At 36.0% G+C, this 15971-nt stretch overlaps 1 protein-coding gene across 1 annotated transcript in view; it reads left to right on the top strand.

Moving 5' to 3' along the window:
- Nucleotides 1–15971, top strand: part of ADAT2 (adenosine deaminase tRNA specific 2) — a 29844-nt gene that overhangs the window by 2099 nt on the left and 11774 nt on the right. Inside the window, exon 2 of the mRNA XM_044671573.1 lies at nucleotides 12758–12862. Within this exon, the coding sequence (XP_044527508.1) occupies nucleotides 12758–12862 (105 nt within the window). The remainder of the gene's footprint in view (nucleotides 1–12757; nucleotides 12863–15971) is intronic.

Here is a 15971-nt window from a genome sequence, read left to right as displayed (position 1 = left end):
TCACCCACCCCTCTGCCCAGCAGTCCAATGGGAGCACTTCCTCCCTCTCCTATCTGGGATAAGGGTGAGGATCACATGTGGGAAGAGGGTTGCATTTGGGCACTCAATCTCTAAAGGTTTGCCATCTCTGCCTTCTGCTCTACACAATTGTCACTTTCTGCAGGAGGCCTTTTCCAATCTCCTCAGCTACTACCACCATCCTCTTGAAAGTTACCTTCCATCTTCTCTAAATGTATCCTGTATGTATATAATTGTCTACATGCTGGGGTAGGTAAAGAGCTGGCCTCAGACTCAGGTTCAAACTCTGCCTTTGGCATATTATGTTGGAGGGGATCTGGAAAAATTGGGACAGTAGTGCACTATTGGAGTTATGAACTCACCTAGCCATTCTGGAAAGAATGGCTGAACAAATTGTGGCTTTTAATTGTGATGGAATAGTTTTGTGCTATAAGAAATAACAAGCGGGATGGTTTCAGAAAAACCTGATGATATTTGTAAAAGCTAATACAAAGTGAAGTAATCAGAACCAGGGGAACATTGTATATCATAACTGCAATATTGTACAATGGTCAAATGTGAATGACCTAGCTATTTTCAGCAATACAATGATTTAAGATAATTCTGAAGGACTTATGATAAAAAATGTTGTCTACCTGCAGAGAAAGAACTGATGGAATCTGAATGCATATCAAAGCATGCTTTTTTAAAAAACTTTTTTTCCTTGGGTTTATTTTTGTTTTGATCTGTGTTTTCTTTTGCAACAGGACTAATATGGAAATATAGTTTGCATGCCTACAAATGTATATTCTATATTAAATTGTTTGCTTTCTCAAGGAAGAAGGGATAGGAGAGAGAGGGAGAGAATATGATGTTGTACCCAAATTTTAATACCTAACCCAGGTCTGTGGCCGGAGGAAGAATCACACTGACAATGCAATATGCAAGAAGAGGCTCATTCTTTACTAGCAATAATAGCTAGGGTCACTAGGCAGAGAGGCGAGCCTGAACCGACCCCTTGGATATGTTAGCCAAGGGTTTTTATAAGGTTTCTGGACAAAGGGGTCAGGAAGCATCTGGCAAACATCCATCAAAGGGGAAAAAGTGGGGTGTTAGGGTCAGGGGTCAGAAAGCCTCTGGCAACTATCAACGGGAGATGAGGAAAATATTTATGTCTTGGGAACTTTCTTGCCTGGAAGTTGATTTTAGGCCTGTCAGGGGAAGATAAGAAAGACTGTACTGGGAAACTTTTGAGGCTGGGGGTTTTAGGAGACTGAACAAGGTGGGGCCAGGAAGCAGCTTACTGAATGGGCTAGAAATAGTTCAGTACTCTGATTTTTAAATCCAACATTGAAACAAAAAAAGAATGTCAAAAATTGTTATTACATGTAATTGTTATTTATTTATTTAGAATATTTTTCTATGGTTACATGATTCATTTTCTTTCCCTCTCCTCTTCCCTTCCCTCTCTAGGAGCTGACAAGCAATTCCACTGGGTCATACATATATTATTGTTCAATACCTATTTAGATATTATTCATATTTGTAATAGGGTGATCTTTTAAAACAAAAACCCTCAATCATATACCCATAGAACCATGTGATAGATCATGTCTTTTTCTTCTGTGTTTCTACTCCCACAGTTCTTTCTCTGGATGTGGATAGCATTCTTTCTCATAAGACCCTCATGATTGTCCTGGATCATTGCATTGCTATTATATTACTGTAATTGTAAAAAAATATAAACATTTAAATCCTGCTTTTGACCCTAACCAAGTCACTATTCTTTTAAAAATTTCTCATTAGAAGTTTCCTGTGACATCATAGATCCAACCTCTATCTTGTGTCTCCAACTAGAATATTCCCTCCTTGGGGCTAAGGACTGTTTTCACCTTTCTTTGAATTTCTAACACTTAGCATCCTGCCTGCCACATAATAAGGGTTTAATCAATGATTATCAATTACTAAAAGGAACTCAAATCTCATATAGGACAATGCTTTCATTTTACAGTTGTGAAAACTGAGGCCTAGGGAGGTTAACTGATTCTCCTAACGTCACTCAGAAAGTAAATATCAGAGGCAAAATTTGAACACAGGCCCTCTAATTCCAAAGCCAGTGTTCTTTCTACTGTACTAGACTATTGCCTTATTTTTTGTAGTTTTATGTGGTTTTGTTTTGTAGTCATTTGTCTGTCCTGATTCTTAATTTTAAACATCGACTATTAAGAGGTAAATTTCATATGAGAGCTTGTTTAATTGCATTTTATCTCTAAATTGAATGGTAGAAAGAGCTCTGAATCTCCAAAGACCTGGGTTATAGGACCAACTCCTTCATTTTCTATTATGCAAATCACTTAGCCTATATGTAGACATTGATTTTCTCATTTGTAAATAGGAATAATAATATATGCACTACCAGCTACAGAAGTTTGTAAAGAAAGGGCTTTGTAACCTTTAAAGCATTATGTGTATGCAAAGTATTGATTCTTCTTCCTTTCTTCCTTGTACTCCTTTGTAGCCCCAAAGGAATGCCTTTACTGTTGGCTATCTTTAGTTAACATTGAATGATGTCACTAAACATGTTCCTTAATTAAATCTTCAAACATATCAGTTTTTTCATCACTAACTTCTAATTTCCTTAAGTCACATCCTTTTGTCTTTATTCATGGCTTTAATGTGTATTCTACTACTTCGTTTTATTGTGTCTAATAACTTTCATCTCTTTCTCGGTCCCTTTGCCCACTATTCTAGATGAAAAAAAAAATTCTTTTAATGGAGGTTATCCATCTGTACTCTAGTGCTGGGCACTACTTTCCACATATTTTCCACATACAAATAAATCCTTTAGGCACAATTTAAAATTCATCTTCTCCAATGAGAAACTAAAATATTCTATAAATGTGTTATTATTATTGTCATTGTGCTTTCCTTGATACACATTTAACTCCTGCTCAGTAAATACAAATTATGTATCTGTCAGTAACCTTACATATATGTAATTGTAACATTTGCTGCCTTATCTAATCTTTTGTATCATAATAGCCTCAAAGGCAAAAACAAAGCTTTGCTATCTGCAATCCCCTGTAGTTCTTTTTGCTTGGTAACTCATACATGTTAGTAGTAACAATCTTTTTTAATGAGGCATTGCTACAGGATCTTATGCCACAGTATCTAAAAGACCAGGTTATATCAATCTTCTTCTCACTTCATTACCATTAGAGTAGAAATGGGGGGAAAACCTTACTACCAAATGAGGTCTTCTGAGGAGACTCCAGGAATAGAATTTCTAGCTTTTTATTTTAAGCTCCACTGTTACTTTAATTGCAAAGAATTAGAAGCCTTATCAGTTTCTATGTTCTGTGTTCTGCAACAATAGGAAAAAGGGTTAGTCTTTTCTTTTTTTCTCTTTAAGCATTGTTTTTTTGTCCAAAGATTTTGGAATTCATCAAAACAGAAAGATCCCAAAGTCCTTACTTTGAAATTAGGCAATGTTTGAGTATCTAGATCAAGTAGTATTAAGCATTTTTAATGATTAGTGTTATATTATCTGGATCATAAATGTCTGGCCCTCATTTTTTCCTCCATTGCACCAAGTGAATGTGACTTACTTGTCTATTGAGTTTTTGTTTTGGTTCAGATACATTCCTTCTTCACTTTAAGTGAGCAAGTTTGTGAAAAATTATCTGGTTTCCTAAACTTCAAGGAAAACAAATTCTAGAATATGACAGATTAGCTGATAATAAATTATAAACATATTTTTCAAGAAATATTATTTTATCTGCACAGATAAGCCAGATCTAGACTCATTAGATTAATTTAATCTGCCTTGGAGTATGTAGGTAAAATTCTAGTCCTGATAAATCATCAGTATTTTTTACCAAAAGTTTACCTGAAAATGATTATGGCACCTGCAATGAATGAACTGTTATTCATTTGGAATGGACAAAGATCTCAAAGAGAGAGAGGGACCAAAAGAAGGATTTTAGCATGTGAGTAGCTTGATAATACACACATGTAAGCCTATTATATAAACTTCTTGCTTGTTTTTCCACAATTCTACCAAATTATTCAAGCTTGAAGATTTGAGCTCAGTTTTAATTTCTTTATTACTTTTGCCTCCTTTAAAATGTCCCTTTCTTTTAGTTCCACATTCATCTTAGTTTATGCCCTTAACTTATGCCCTATACCTCGACTATTTATAGGTCTATTTTGTCTTCCCCACTCTCTACTCCATATTGCTCTCCATCCCCAGATTGATTCCTAATATATCACTTTTGTCATCTCATATATAGAAACTACAGGTATAGAAATTAGAATGGACCTCAGAAGTTATAGATCATAGTATTCTAGTGCTGGACAAAACCCTAATGATTATTTAGTCCAATTCCATTATTTTATACATATGGGAATTGAGGGAGGGCTAGAGAAATAAAGGATCTGACTCAGTCACACAAGTGACTAGTAATTAGCCAATCTAATATTTTAACATACTATTTGTATTTCTCATTTCACTCTATTATGACAATTAGCACCATATATTAATATTGCTTATAATAGACCCAACTTTGATCACCAGTAAAGTACACTTTAATACACTACTATTGAGTAAACAAAACAAAACAAAACCAAAAAAACCTGTAACTTCTCTCTTGGTTCTAGTTCTTCGCTTCATTTCCAAGCAGAAAAGTTTAATCCCTTGTCCATATGACCACTCTTCCTATATTTGAAGCTAGCTATTAAGCCTTTCTCTCAATCACTGAGTCTAGTCTTTTGCAGACTTAACATCACTCTTTCCTTCAATTATTACCTCATATGATATGGTTTAAAGTGTAATAATTCTTTTTGATGCCTACTTCTCAATTTGCTCTGACTTGTTGATGTGGATTTCTTCTTAAATATGCTATATTGTACTTAATTAAAAAATTTTTTTATTTAGAATATTTTACCATGGTTACAGGATTCATAATCCCTCTTCCCCTGCTCTCTTCTCCCCCACTCTCAAAGCCGACACTGGGTTATATCATTGTTTAAAACATATTTTTATGTTATTCATATTTGCAGTAGAGTGAACCTTTAACATTAAAACCCTAATCACATCTCTATTGCACTGTGATTGAGCATATATTTTTCTAATGCATTTCTAGTTCGACAGTTCTTTCTTTGGATGTGGATAGCATTCTTTCTCACAAGTTCCTCTGGATTGTCCTCGGTCATTGCATTGCTGCTAGTAGAAAAGCCTTACATTTGATTGTGCCACAGTGTATCAGTCTCTGTGTACAATGTTCTTCTGGTTCTGATCCTTTTACTCTGCATCAATTCCTGGAGGTTGTTCCAGTTCACATGGAATTCCTCTATTTCTTTATTCCTTTCAGCACAATAATATCCCATCACCAACAGATACCACAATTTATTCAGCCATTCCCCAATCAAAGGACATTCTCTCATTTTCCAATTCTTTGCCACCACAAAGAGTGCAGCTATAAATATTTTTGTACAAGTCTTTTTCCTTATTATGTCTTTGGGGTCCAAACCCAGCAGTGGTATGGCTGGGTCGAAGGGCAGGCATTCATTTAAAGTCCTTTACCCGTAGTTCCAAATTGCTCTCCAGAATGGTTGGACCAATTCACAATGCCACAGCAGTGTATTAGTGTTCCAATTTTGCCACATCCCCTCCAACATTTATCACTTTCCTTTGTTGTAATATTGGCTAATCTGTGAGTTGTGAGATGGTACCTCAGAGTTGTTTTAATTTGCATTTCTCTAATCAGGAGGGATTTAGAACACTTTTCCATGTTATGCTGTACTTAATAAGAAATAATGGTCAATAAATGATGTTTATTGAATTGAATTAAAAGACTGTATCATATAGAGGAAAGAATGTGGGACCTGGAGTCAGAAGACTTGGGTTCAAATCCTACTTTTGACATTTATTAGAATGTCTGGCAGAGATGACAAGACTAGCAGGGAGGGGGTCCCTGCAACAAACTGTAAGATCAGAAGCACCATTATGAGAATTGAAATGACATCAGTAGCACTGCAGTGTCAGAGCTGTAAGTTGCCTCCCCATGCATATTTTTTGGCCCCGCATAATACTTATGTATGTGTCCTCCATTTATATACTTTGACCACATGTGTTCTATATATGTGAGCTTTTCCATGTGTGCTCACTGTATGTATTCAGTCTTCTCATTGATATTGTGTATATTTGTGCAAGAGTACACCTCTTATTAATGGGGCAAATATTTTGCTACTATTATTCCTACACGGCTATTTCATTAAATGCCTTTGAACTGTTCTTGTTGACTATTGAGTGTGAAATACATAAATAGAGAATGATGAGCTATAGTTTTAGGGGATGCTGACTCACAATATATCTTGAACCTAGGCTAAACTGCCCTGCAAATTGGGAGGAGATAACCCCAGTTGCTATAGTTATTTCCTGTTATTCTCTTATATTAACTCCATCCCAAGGAGCCTGACATACCATTCAGTATCCCTTCAACATGTCTTATGTATTCCCAGATCTTTACTTTTATCTCTCCAGATAGAATTGAAACTGTTCTGTCTCACTGAATCCTACTAGTCCTTCAAGTCTACCTAATTATGATATCTTTACTGAGCCCTCCATCACTGAACAATGTTTCTAATCAAAATCTTAAACCAATACATTTAGCATGTATACTCATTGGTATACATGTGTATATTTATATACATACATACATGATTTAAAAAATCTAACGCATTTATTGAATTTCTACTAAATTAAATATGAGAACAAAAAGAAGTATCTCTGCCCTTTTTGTGAAGGGAGAATGGGGATCTGTGATTTTATTGGTGGAGGAAAACTATCAATGTAGATTAGCAGCTATCTTCCAGTTTATAGTCTTAGAGAGTTATCTGAGGCTGTAAGAGTCAGTCAGCAAACAAGTTATTAAGTGTCTACTACATTCCAGGTACACTGAAATATGCTGGTTAACTGAGAGTTTAAGTTAGTAGACTGAAACTGGTATGTGTCATAATTAATGCTTGAGTTGATGTCTTCATACTTCAAAATCAGTTTTCTATTCATTGTAGCATTCTACTTCTATTCTCTGTTCTTAAAGATATTATAATTTAGTTGGGGAAATAAGATATGTGCACAAAAAGCAGTAATAGACTTTATCACAGGAAAGATTAGTAAGATTCAGAGAGAAATGTTGGTGCCATGTCAAAGAGGTAAAAATAAGGAGGGAATATATAGACATGCTAAGAACACAATGAGTAGTAAAGCAACCTCCTTGAAGCAGAAGATTTAACGTAAGAGAATAGTGAGAGACAGTCTTGGAAACTAAAGGGATAGGACTTTGGCTACCAGTGAGAGGTGAGGACCAATAAAATATAACTAAATGTGGCAAAAGGAGAGAGAGGTACCAGGGACAAAGGCATAGTGGGGGGAAATCTGAAATGAAGTGGTAACAGGTTTTCCTTACCAAGGCCATTTCTCTATTATGTCCACTCCCTGCCCAAATAGTTGAGTTTAACTATTGTAGAGGCTCTAGAGTGTTGACTAAATTAGAAAACCACAAGTTAACACCACCTATTTTTTACTATATTTTCTTTGTTTTAACATTTCCCAATTACATTTTAGTATGATTCCAGTTGTACCTGGAGTGCTATAGATTGTCTCCATGATAGCCACGTTAATGTCTCTGCTTTAAATTTTGAAGTAATTTAAGTAGTTAAGAAATCTAAGGGCTAAAAAGCCTTAAATGCTTGCCTCAAAAATTTTAGATTTGCTTCAGTAAGCAATAGTGAGCTAACATGAAAGTTCTACTGCAGTGGGTTCAACCTCAATCAGAAATGGGACCACTGAACTGTATCCCTTTGGGCCACATTTTGATTTGGAGAACCACATAAACATTATAATCTATTATATTTTTGTTTATCTTATAATAAAATATTTCCTAAGTACATTTTAATCTAGTTCAGGTCTAGCTATGAAATGTTGTAGGTGGCATGCTGCTTAAGGACTGAGTGTTTGATACTTCTTTTAACATGTCACATTTCTGACTTCTTTTGTTTGTGTATTACTTGAGTACCAAACTTCATCCTTGAAGACATTCATGTCTCCTTTTCCCTTACAAGTTATAACATACTTATATACACTATGCATCTTTTTGTGGCCCTTCTGCCTGCTCATAATTTTTATTCTTCTGAGATTTTGATGGTTTATGATTTGTGGCCATACAGCATTACTAGAACCTTATTAGTATTTAAAAGGTAAGTTTTTGTGGCCCTAAACAAGTTAGGATTATTGAAAAAGATTGTCCAGTTTTCTACATGAAATCCAATTTAGTCCCTTTCAATCAATGAATCAAAACTATTAAGTGACTACCATATGCCAGGGACTATGCTAGGCTTTGGGGATACAAATACAAAAAAGGAGTCAGTCCCTCCTCCATAATCTTATGGTACTCACTTCACCAATGTAGGACATATATACATATTAACAGATTAACAGACTGAGTCAAAAGCTATAAGTCCTAGTCTGAGAAATATTTCCTCCACATTGTTTTAACAATGTGAATGGTGAAACAACTCTTTTACATCTTTTATACTTTCATTAAAATGAAAGTCATGATGTGAAATACTGACTGAATCATGTTGTTTGGGCAATTTAGTTGTGTATGACTTTTTGTGATCCTCATTTAAGGTTTTCTTTGCAATAATACTATAGTGGTTCGTCATTTTCTTCTCCTTCCACTGAGAAAGGTTGAATAACTTAGTGGGTAGTTTTCTAGAATTGTTGTGACTAAAAAATATATCCCCTGGGCAGAGCTAGTCTTATGGTAAACTTCTAAACCTATCTAAACTGAGGCTTGGACAATACCAGAGCTGTAGTTGTAGAATTTCCAGCTTGGTAGGACCTGTCAGAGCTTGTACTCCATTGACATGGCTTTTAAAAACTCAGGATCTTCTCTACACTATATTAAGGTGTCAACCCACACACCTATCTCTAAACTTGTTTGCCTATTATCTTTGTTTAATATCTTTTTATGAAGTAAGTAGAACATGGTAGTGACCCCAGATGTTCTCCATGGACTTGGGGCTTTTTACCCTAATATGCACATCTCTGTACAGGTAAGATATTTAGACATCTAAGCTGGGAAAACCACTGAGCATTGGTCATCTAAATTATCATTGTCTTCTTGGTTCTTTTATATGTCCATCATATTTTTTTTATAGTTTCAACAATAGTTTATGGTATCACAAAAAGAATATAATTGATGCACTGTATAAACATGAGTAAAGATAAGATAGGAGATAGAAAGCTAGAAGAGTAGGAGAAAAGTAGAATAAAAGTTAGAAGGTATTACATCCCCAATTGCCTGAAGCTATAGGCAATGTGTGTATTATATAAGGTGTTAGTATTCCACAATATGTGCCTCTGCAATATGATCCTGGCAGTCTTTTATTAGAACAAGCCTGAACTCAGAAAGGCATTATATGGGTTGGGCTTGAACTGTATTCCTATTTCTCCCTGTACCTTTGCTCCAAATTTTTCTCCTTTTCATCACACTTGAAATGGACCACATAGTTGCCTATAAATCTCCTTAAGAGATTGTTTTACAGAATAACCCTGGACACATAGTTTTATTTCATGTATTCTTTTCTGGTAATTCTCTCATTGGTATACATATGCCTTTCTCTCCCCCACCCTTGGTTCATTATTTCCAACTTTCCAGTCTATTTGTTCCTTCTTCTGTCCCTTGAACTAGACCTATTCCAAATATGAGCTCTAGTTATGGGTTTCATTAGTAAAGTAACTATGGTTACTATGGTAGAAATCCTATCCAGGTCTCAGCATGTAAGTACTTGAATTGTGGAACAGCAGTCTTCTCTGATAAGAGGGTCTATTATGTAAGAGAGGAACTAGTTAGAAGTCATAAATTGTATCTACAGCTTAGTGCATGTGTTCCTAGGCTAATTTTGCATAATATTATGAAATATTAAGATCACTTGGAATAGAAAATATTTTTAATCTCCCCAACATTCCCTTTTGCTTTAGAATTTTTTAGTTATCTACCAGCTTATAATGAAGGTATGTGTGTATGTGTGTGTGTGCATGTATATACATATATATTAAACATTCCTTTTTTAATCATTAGCACTTTCCTGGTTTTCTTTCCACTTTTTGGCTATTTCCATTTGTCTACCCTTCTTAGGTTTCTCATTTCTACTTATTTGTTTTTGTTTTTTTTAAGTTCTTATTTCATAGTTGCTATTTCACAACTTCACTAGTCCTCTACCTCTCTGCAGTTTTTACCCCATTTAACTGTCGTTTCTCTAAGTTCTTCCCCTGACTTTTGGGGTACTGTTTTTCCTGGTTCTCCTTTTACCTTTCTCTCTATACCTTCTCAGTCTCCTTTGCAGAATTATCATCCTTCTCCTGTCCCCTAATTCTTGATGTTACAGAAGACTCTTTCTTAGGTTTTCCTTTCTTCTTTGTATATATCCTCTCGAGATTTCATAAACTCTTATGAGTCCAATTATCATTCTTATCCCAAATCTTCTTCCTTAGCTACTATAGACCATGTTACCAACTACCTAATAGCTAGCTCTTCTGTGTTTTCCTATAGACATTTCAAACTCAGCACATTGAAAACAAAGCTCTTTCCCCCCTCCTATTTCTGTTCAAGGCATCATCATGAATTCATTTTCAACAAGTGTTCACTGAGTGCTTTCTGCTATGCTAGGTGCTGGGATAAAAAACCCCAAAATGCAAACCAAAGTAATACCTGACCTTAAGGAGCTTATATTTCTACTGTAAGCTCTACATAGATAAGTACAAATGTTGTATAAAACAAATATGAAATAATTTTGGGGTGGGAGAAGGACTAACAATAAAGGGAATCAGGAAAGGCCAAAACTCTTCAGTGATTCCTTATTGCTTCTGACATGAAATACAACCTGTCCACCTTGACATTTAAAAAACCTGATAGACTTGCTCCAGCCTATCTCCACATTTTCTTCACATTATTCCCTTTTCTATATTCTGTGTACACTTTTCCCTGAACTGGGCATTCTGTTTTCTTCTATAGTTTTATACAGGTTGTCTCCCATACCTAGAATTTACTTCCTCTCTGCCTCTATATCTTACCATGTTTAGCATCCTTAGTTTATTTAAAATAATATTTTATTATATTTCTTTCCCCCAATTTGTTCAGCTGTTCCCCAATTCTTTGCTACCACATAGTTTCCAATTCTTTGCTACCACAAAAAAGCTGCTGTAAATATTATTATATATAGTACCTTTTTACTATTTAATCATTTTGAGCTATGAGCCTAAATAGGAGTATGACTGAGGTAAAGGGTATTTGCACAGTTTAGTGACTTTGGAGTATACAGCCCTTTTTTCCAGAGTAGCAATATCAATTCATAGCTTTGTCAACAGTGCATTAATGTGTTTTCCCATAACCCCTCTACAACATGTCATTTCTCTTTTTGTGTTTGCATAATTCTTACTTTGACCATTATTCTAGAACTAGGTAGGACTAAGATAGACACTTAGACTGTCCTGAAAATTATAGGTTACTTCTTTTGTATACTATCTTTGTCACCTCTGGGGCACAGGCAGGAAAGAAGGGGCTCAGTTTATTACCATTAGCAGCATTTCCTTTCATATCCATTTGCCAAAGAAAGGCAGGTGTATGATCCCCACAGTTACTTCGGAGCAGGATGTAAGGAGCACATCAAGCACATTAGTAATTTTTTTTTTTTTGCAGTGGAAGACATTACTGTACAGCAGGTTGTAAGCACAACTAAACTTAATTGCTTTCTCATCTTGTTTTTGAAAGGCTAATTGTGATATGGATGGGCAAAGGCATTTAAACAGTTTGATACTATGGCTAACATTTATATTATATTTTAAAGTTTGTAGAGCACTTTATTATTTCATTTGATCTCCACAAAAATCCTATAAGTAGATGATGTTATTATCTCCATTTTACAGATGAGAAAACTGAGACTGACAAAGTTTTTAAATTCCTTGCCTAGGGTCTCAAGGTAGGAAGCATCCGAGGGAAGATTTTAACTCATGTCCTCTTGATTCCAGGTCAATTCACGGTGCCACCTAGATCCTTAAAATGCACAAAAAGGAGGATTAAGTATTTCAGAGGCAGAATGTATCTATGTAATTAGAAATCTTGAACCTTTGGACTTCATCTCCCAGAATCCTTTTCCCTTTGCCCACGTAGCATCCTTACGTATTGTACATAAAAGTTTGCTGTAATCCTGCCCTGAAAACTCTTCTTCCAAGGCTCTCCTCCTGGCTCTCTTCTCTCAAGACTGCGGGTGGGTAGCTCCCTCTTTACTCTAGCTTTTTATTTTCCTTTACTTCAAGTTATTATTAACAAATCTTATTAAATATAATACTTGGAGATATTGTATATTAATTTTTAAGCTTACAGATCCTAGGTTATGAAATTTGCAGGCTAGATACCAAACACTGCTGATAAAAGTATATTTTGGAAGAATGACTATAAGCTGTTTCACTAAATGTTTCTGGAGCCTTGTATGTTTCATAATTTGAGAACTAACTCACCTTCAGTTTCCTGTAAAATGGGGATGATGATAACTTATCTCACAGGATTGTTGTGAGGATCAAATAAGATATGCTATGTAAGGCACTTTGTAATCCTTAAAGTATAATATAAATCTTAATTATTATTGCTCCTTCACATTGACTGTTTCATCACAAATTTCCTTTTTTCCTTTACAGGCTAAAGAAGCCCTAGAAAATGGTGAAGTTCCTGTTGGGTGCCTCATGGTCTATAATAACAAAGTTCTGGCAAAGGGGAGGAATGAAGTTAATCAAACTAAAAATGTACGTTGCCTAAAATACCTGAATCCTAAGCAAACAGAGATAATGATAGTAAAAGGTGTTTTTGAGCATGTGGTAGTTGTGGGAGAAGGTGGGAGTATATGTAATCAACTTTTTACAAGAAAAATCTTCTGCCTTGGTGACACTTCCGGTTTGACAGACCTTTTTTTTTTTAATGCTAGATCCCAATTAATGTGAATAGTGAATCAAATGAAGTGGTTCCATGTATTCAAATTTGTACTATTTGAAGTTATAATTATGTAAAAATATGGTAATGGCATCTAATCCAGTGGAACTATTCAGTGCAAAATCCTACTTTACAGAATTCACATCTGATTTATTTGTTTCATTTACATATGAATGGCACCACATCTGGGTTGGAACATCTTCCCTTCTGTCCCTGTTTACTGCTGTAAATCCTACTGCTACCTAGCACCCTCCACCTCTAATTCTGATTTCTATATCTTCAGCTCTATGGTGACAGCTGCAGTGGCACAATTAGCAATGGCAGTAGGAAAAGGGAGAGGAAAGGGAAGGAAAACCCCCTAATCTGAAATCATATGGTGTTTCTGTCCAAGGTCTTTCACCTTCCTTACTTTCCTGGTGCATAGTCAAAAATGGAACACATCTCATAATGTTTATCCTACCCCACCATACTTAAAGCATGTATCTTTTATAGGTAAGATTGACAGATTCACTTCATCTCCAGAATGTTTCCAATTCCCACTTTTTACTTTCTTTTGGTGTTGCTATTGCTAAAAATTGCAAAATCTCTAAAGGACTATGCTGTAAGAGGTGATGGCAGTGGAAAAGGAACTTTTTCCATGCTTTATCCCAACAGGAGATTTGTTTTCCATAGTTCCTTTTTCTCTGATCCTTGAAGCTCTTGTCCCTGCTCTCTTACTCCTAGCTCTGCCACTGTCAGTGCTAGGTAAGTAGGGGCAGTTGTGAAGGAAGGTTGTGTTCTCACAGTAAGGCATCTCAAAGCATGTTCCAATAATCCCAAATTGTAATTCTGAATGCTGTTCTCAGCATTCTCTGCATTTGAAGCAGAGTGGCACCTAGGAATAATTGAAAGTCCTCTATTTTTAAAAAATCTAGCACCCTCCCTCAATATGAATACACTCAATTTTTCTGGATCAATTATTCTTGGCTGTAAGCTTATATTCTTTACTTTCTATAATATAATATTCCACTCCTTTATAGGGGTGAGTGCTGATTCTGACTGTGGTGTCTTGGCACTTGAACTCTTTCTGGCCACTTATAATATTTTTTCCTTTGACCCGGAAGGTTTTGATTTTAGTTATGATGTTCCATAGAGTTTTCATTTTTGGATTACTTTTAGGTGATGGCCGGTAGATTCTATTTTTACTTTCTTTTTCCTCTTAGTTCTAAGAGATCTGGAATATTTCTTGAAATGTGATATTTACTGTTTTTGGTCATGACTTTCAGAATCTAATAATTCTTAAATTTTTTCTTTTCTCTCTTTTCTAGGTCAGTTGTTTTTGGTATAGGATAACTTATATTTTCTTCTATTTTTTCAATCTTTTGATTTTATTTTATTATTTCTTGTCATCCCCAGAAATCAGTGACTTCAATTTACTTCATTCTGATGTTTAGGAAATTGATGCTTGGGCAAGGTTTAATTTGTTTTATTTCCCTTTCCAATTCTTTCTTCTATAGCTCGAACACCTGCCCCACCCCGACCCCCCATTTTTTCCCGTTGCCCTCATTTTACTTGTAAACAGTTTAAACTTTTTTTTAAGACTCTTCTTTATCTCTTCTAGGAATTCTAGTTGAATTTGGGGCCAAACTGTGTTTTTCCTTAAGTCTTTACATGCAGACGTTTTAGAGTAATTTTCTTTGGGTTTGTGTCTTGAGCATCTTGGTTACCATGGTAGCTTTTTATGGTGGGATTCTTTCTTTGTTTATTCTTAAAAAACAAAAAAACAAACAACCTTGCCTGCCATCTTAGAATCAATACTAAGTTTTGGTTCCACAGCAGAAGAGTGATAAAGGCTGGGCAACTGGGGTTAAGTTCACATAGCTAGGAAGTGTCTAATACCCGATTTGAACCCAGGACCTCCTGTCTGCAGGGCTGGCTCTCTATTCAATTAGCTACCAGCTGTCTATATTTAATTATTCTTACAGCCTGCTTTCTGACCTTGAACTTGATGTGAGAGCCAGGTTCTGTGTACTTCTGGAGGGACTGCTCCTGTTCCTACTTTCTTGGTGTTGAGTGTTATGTTATTCCAGGTTCTCACATATAGTTGGGGATAAGGTCCTACTAACTTTCAATGTTCCAAAGTGGTCTGATACAAGGCACAATCTGATCAATGACCCTGTGGTTTCAGGTCTGCAAATTTCTGACCTGGGTATGAGTTTGAGCAAAAAGCAGACTGCTGCTACTCTCAACTCCTATCAGCTTATACTAGTTTTCTTCAGCAGCCTTCAGATCAGTTGGAAATTAGAACACGCTCAGCTCCTAAGTGAGGTCCATGCCAGACTGGTACTGCTTACTTTTGAATTTATTCTTTCCTTGGGACAAAGGGTAGAGCTTTTATTCCTATCCTTTTCCTATGCTATGATTGCCAGGTCTCCCAGCATATCACCCCTAGGTCTAGGTCCACTCCCTCACTCTGTTTTGAATCTATGACCTAGACCTGGGTGGTCAGCAAAAGAGCTGCCAGTTGGCAAATGTTTCCACTCCCTTTGTAAGATCATGAAGCCCAGTGTGAGTCTTGGACCTCCTCTTGCCCTGGTCTACTCCTTTCCTTGAGTTGGAACATTCCACACTGTGATGTGCTCCTGGCCAGACCCTGCCCCAGGGTCTCCAAACATCTCTGCTTTCCTATGCTGACCTGGGCTAGAAAAGTTATTTACTGTGATTTTAAAAATTGGATTCTCCATTCTGATTAGTCTGGTGCATTTTCCTCTATAGATTAGAGATTCTTTTTTTTGGAGTGGGGGTTGGGGTGGGGAATGGTGCCAGGAAGGAGTTTTTTAACTATACTTCCTGCTACTCTGCCTTCTTGGCTCTGCCTTTGTCCTCTTGGGGCATCATCTTCTCCCTCACACTGTCTTGCAGCTCAAGTAACACCAATGCTGTGGA

Source organism: Gracilinanus agilis, chromosome 4 (genome assembly GCF_016433145.1).
Source record: "Gracilinanus agilis isolate LMUSP501 chromosome 4, AgileGrace, whole genome shotgun sequence".
NCBI lineage: Eukaryota > Metazoa > Chordata > Mammalia > Didelphimorphia > Didelphidae > Gracilinanus > Gracilinanus agilis.
Note: the sequence above shows the minus strand (reverse complement) of the source record. Positions and strands in the feature narration are given on the sequence as shown.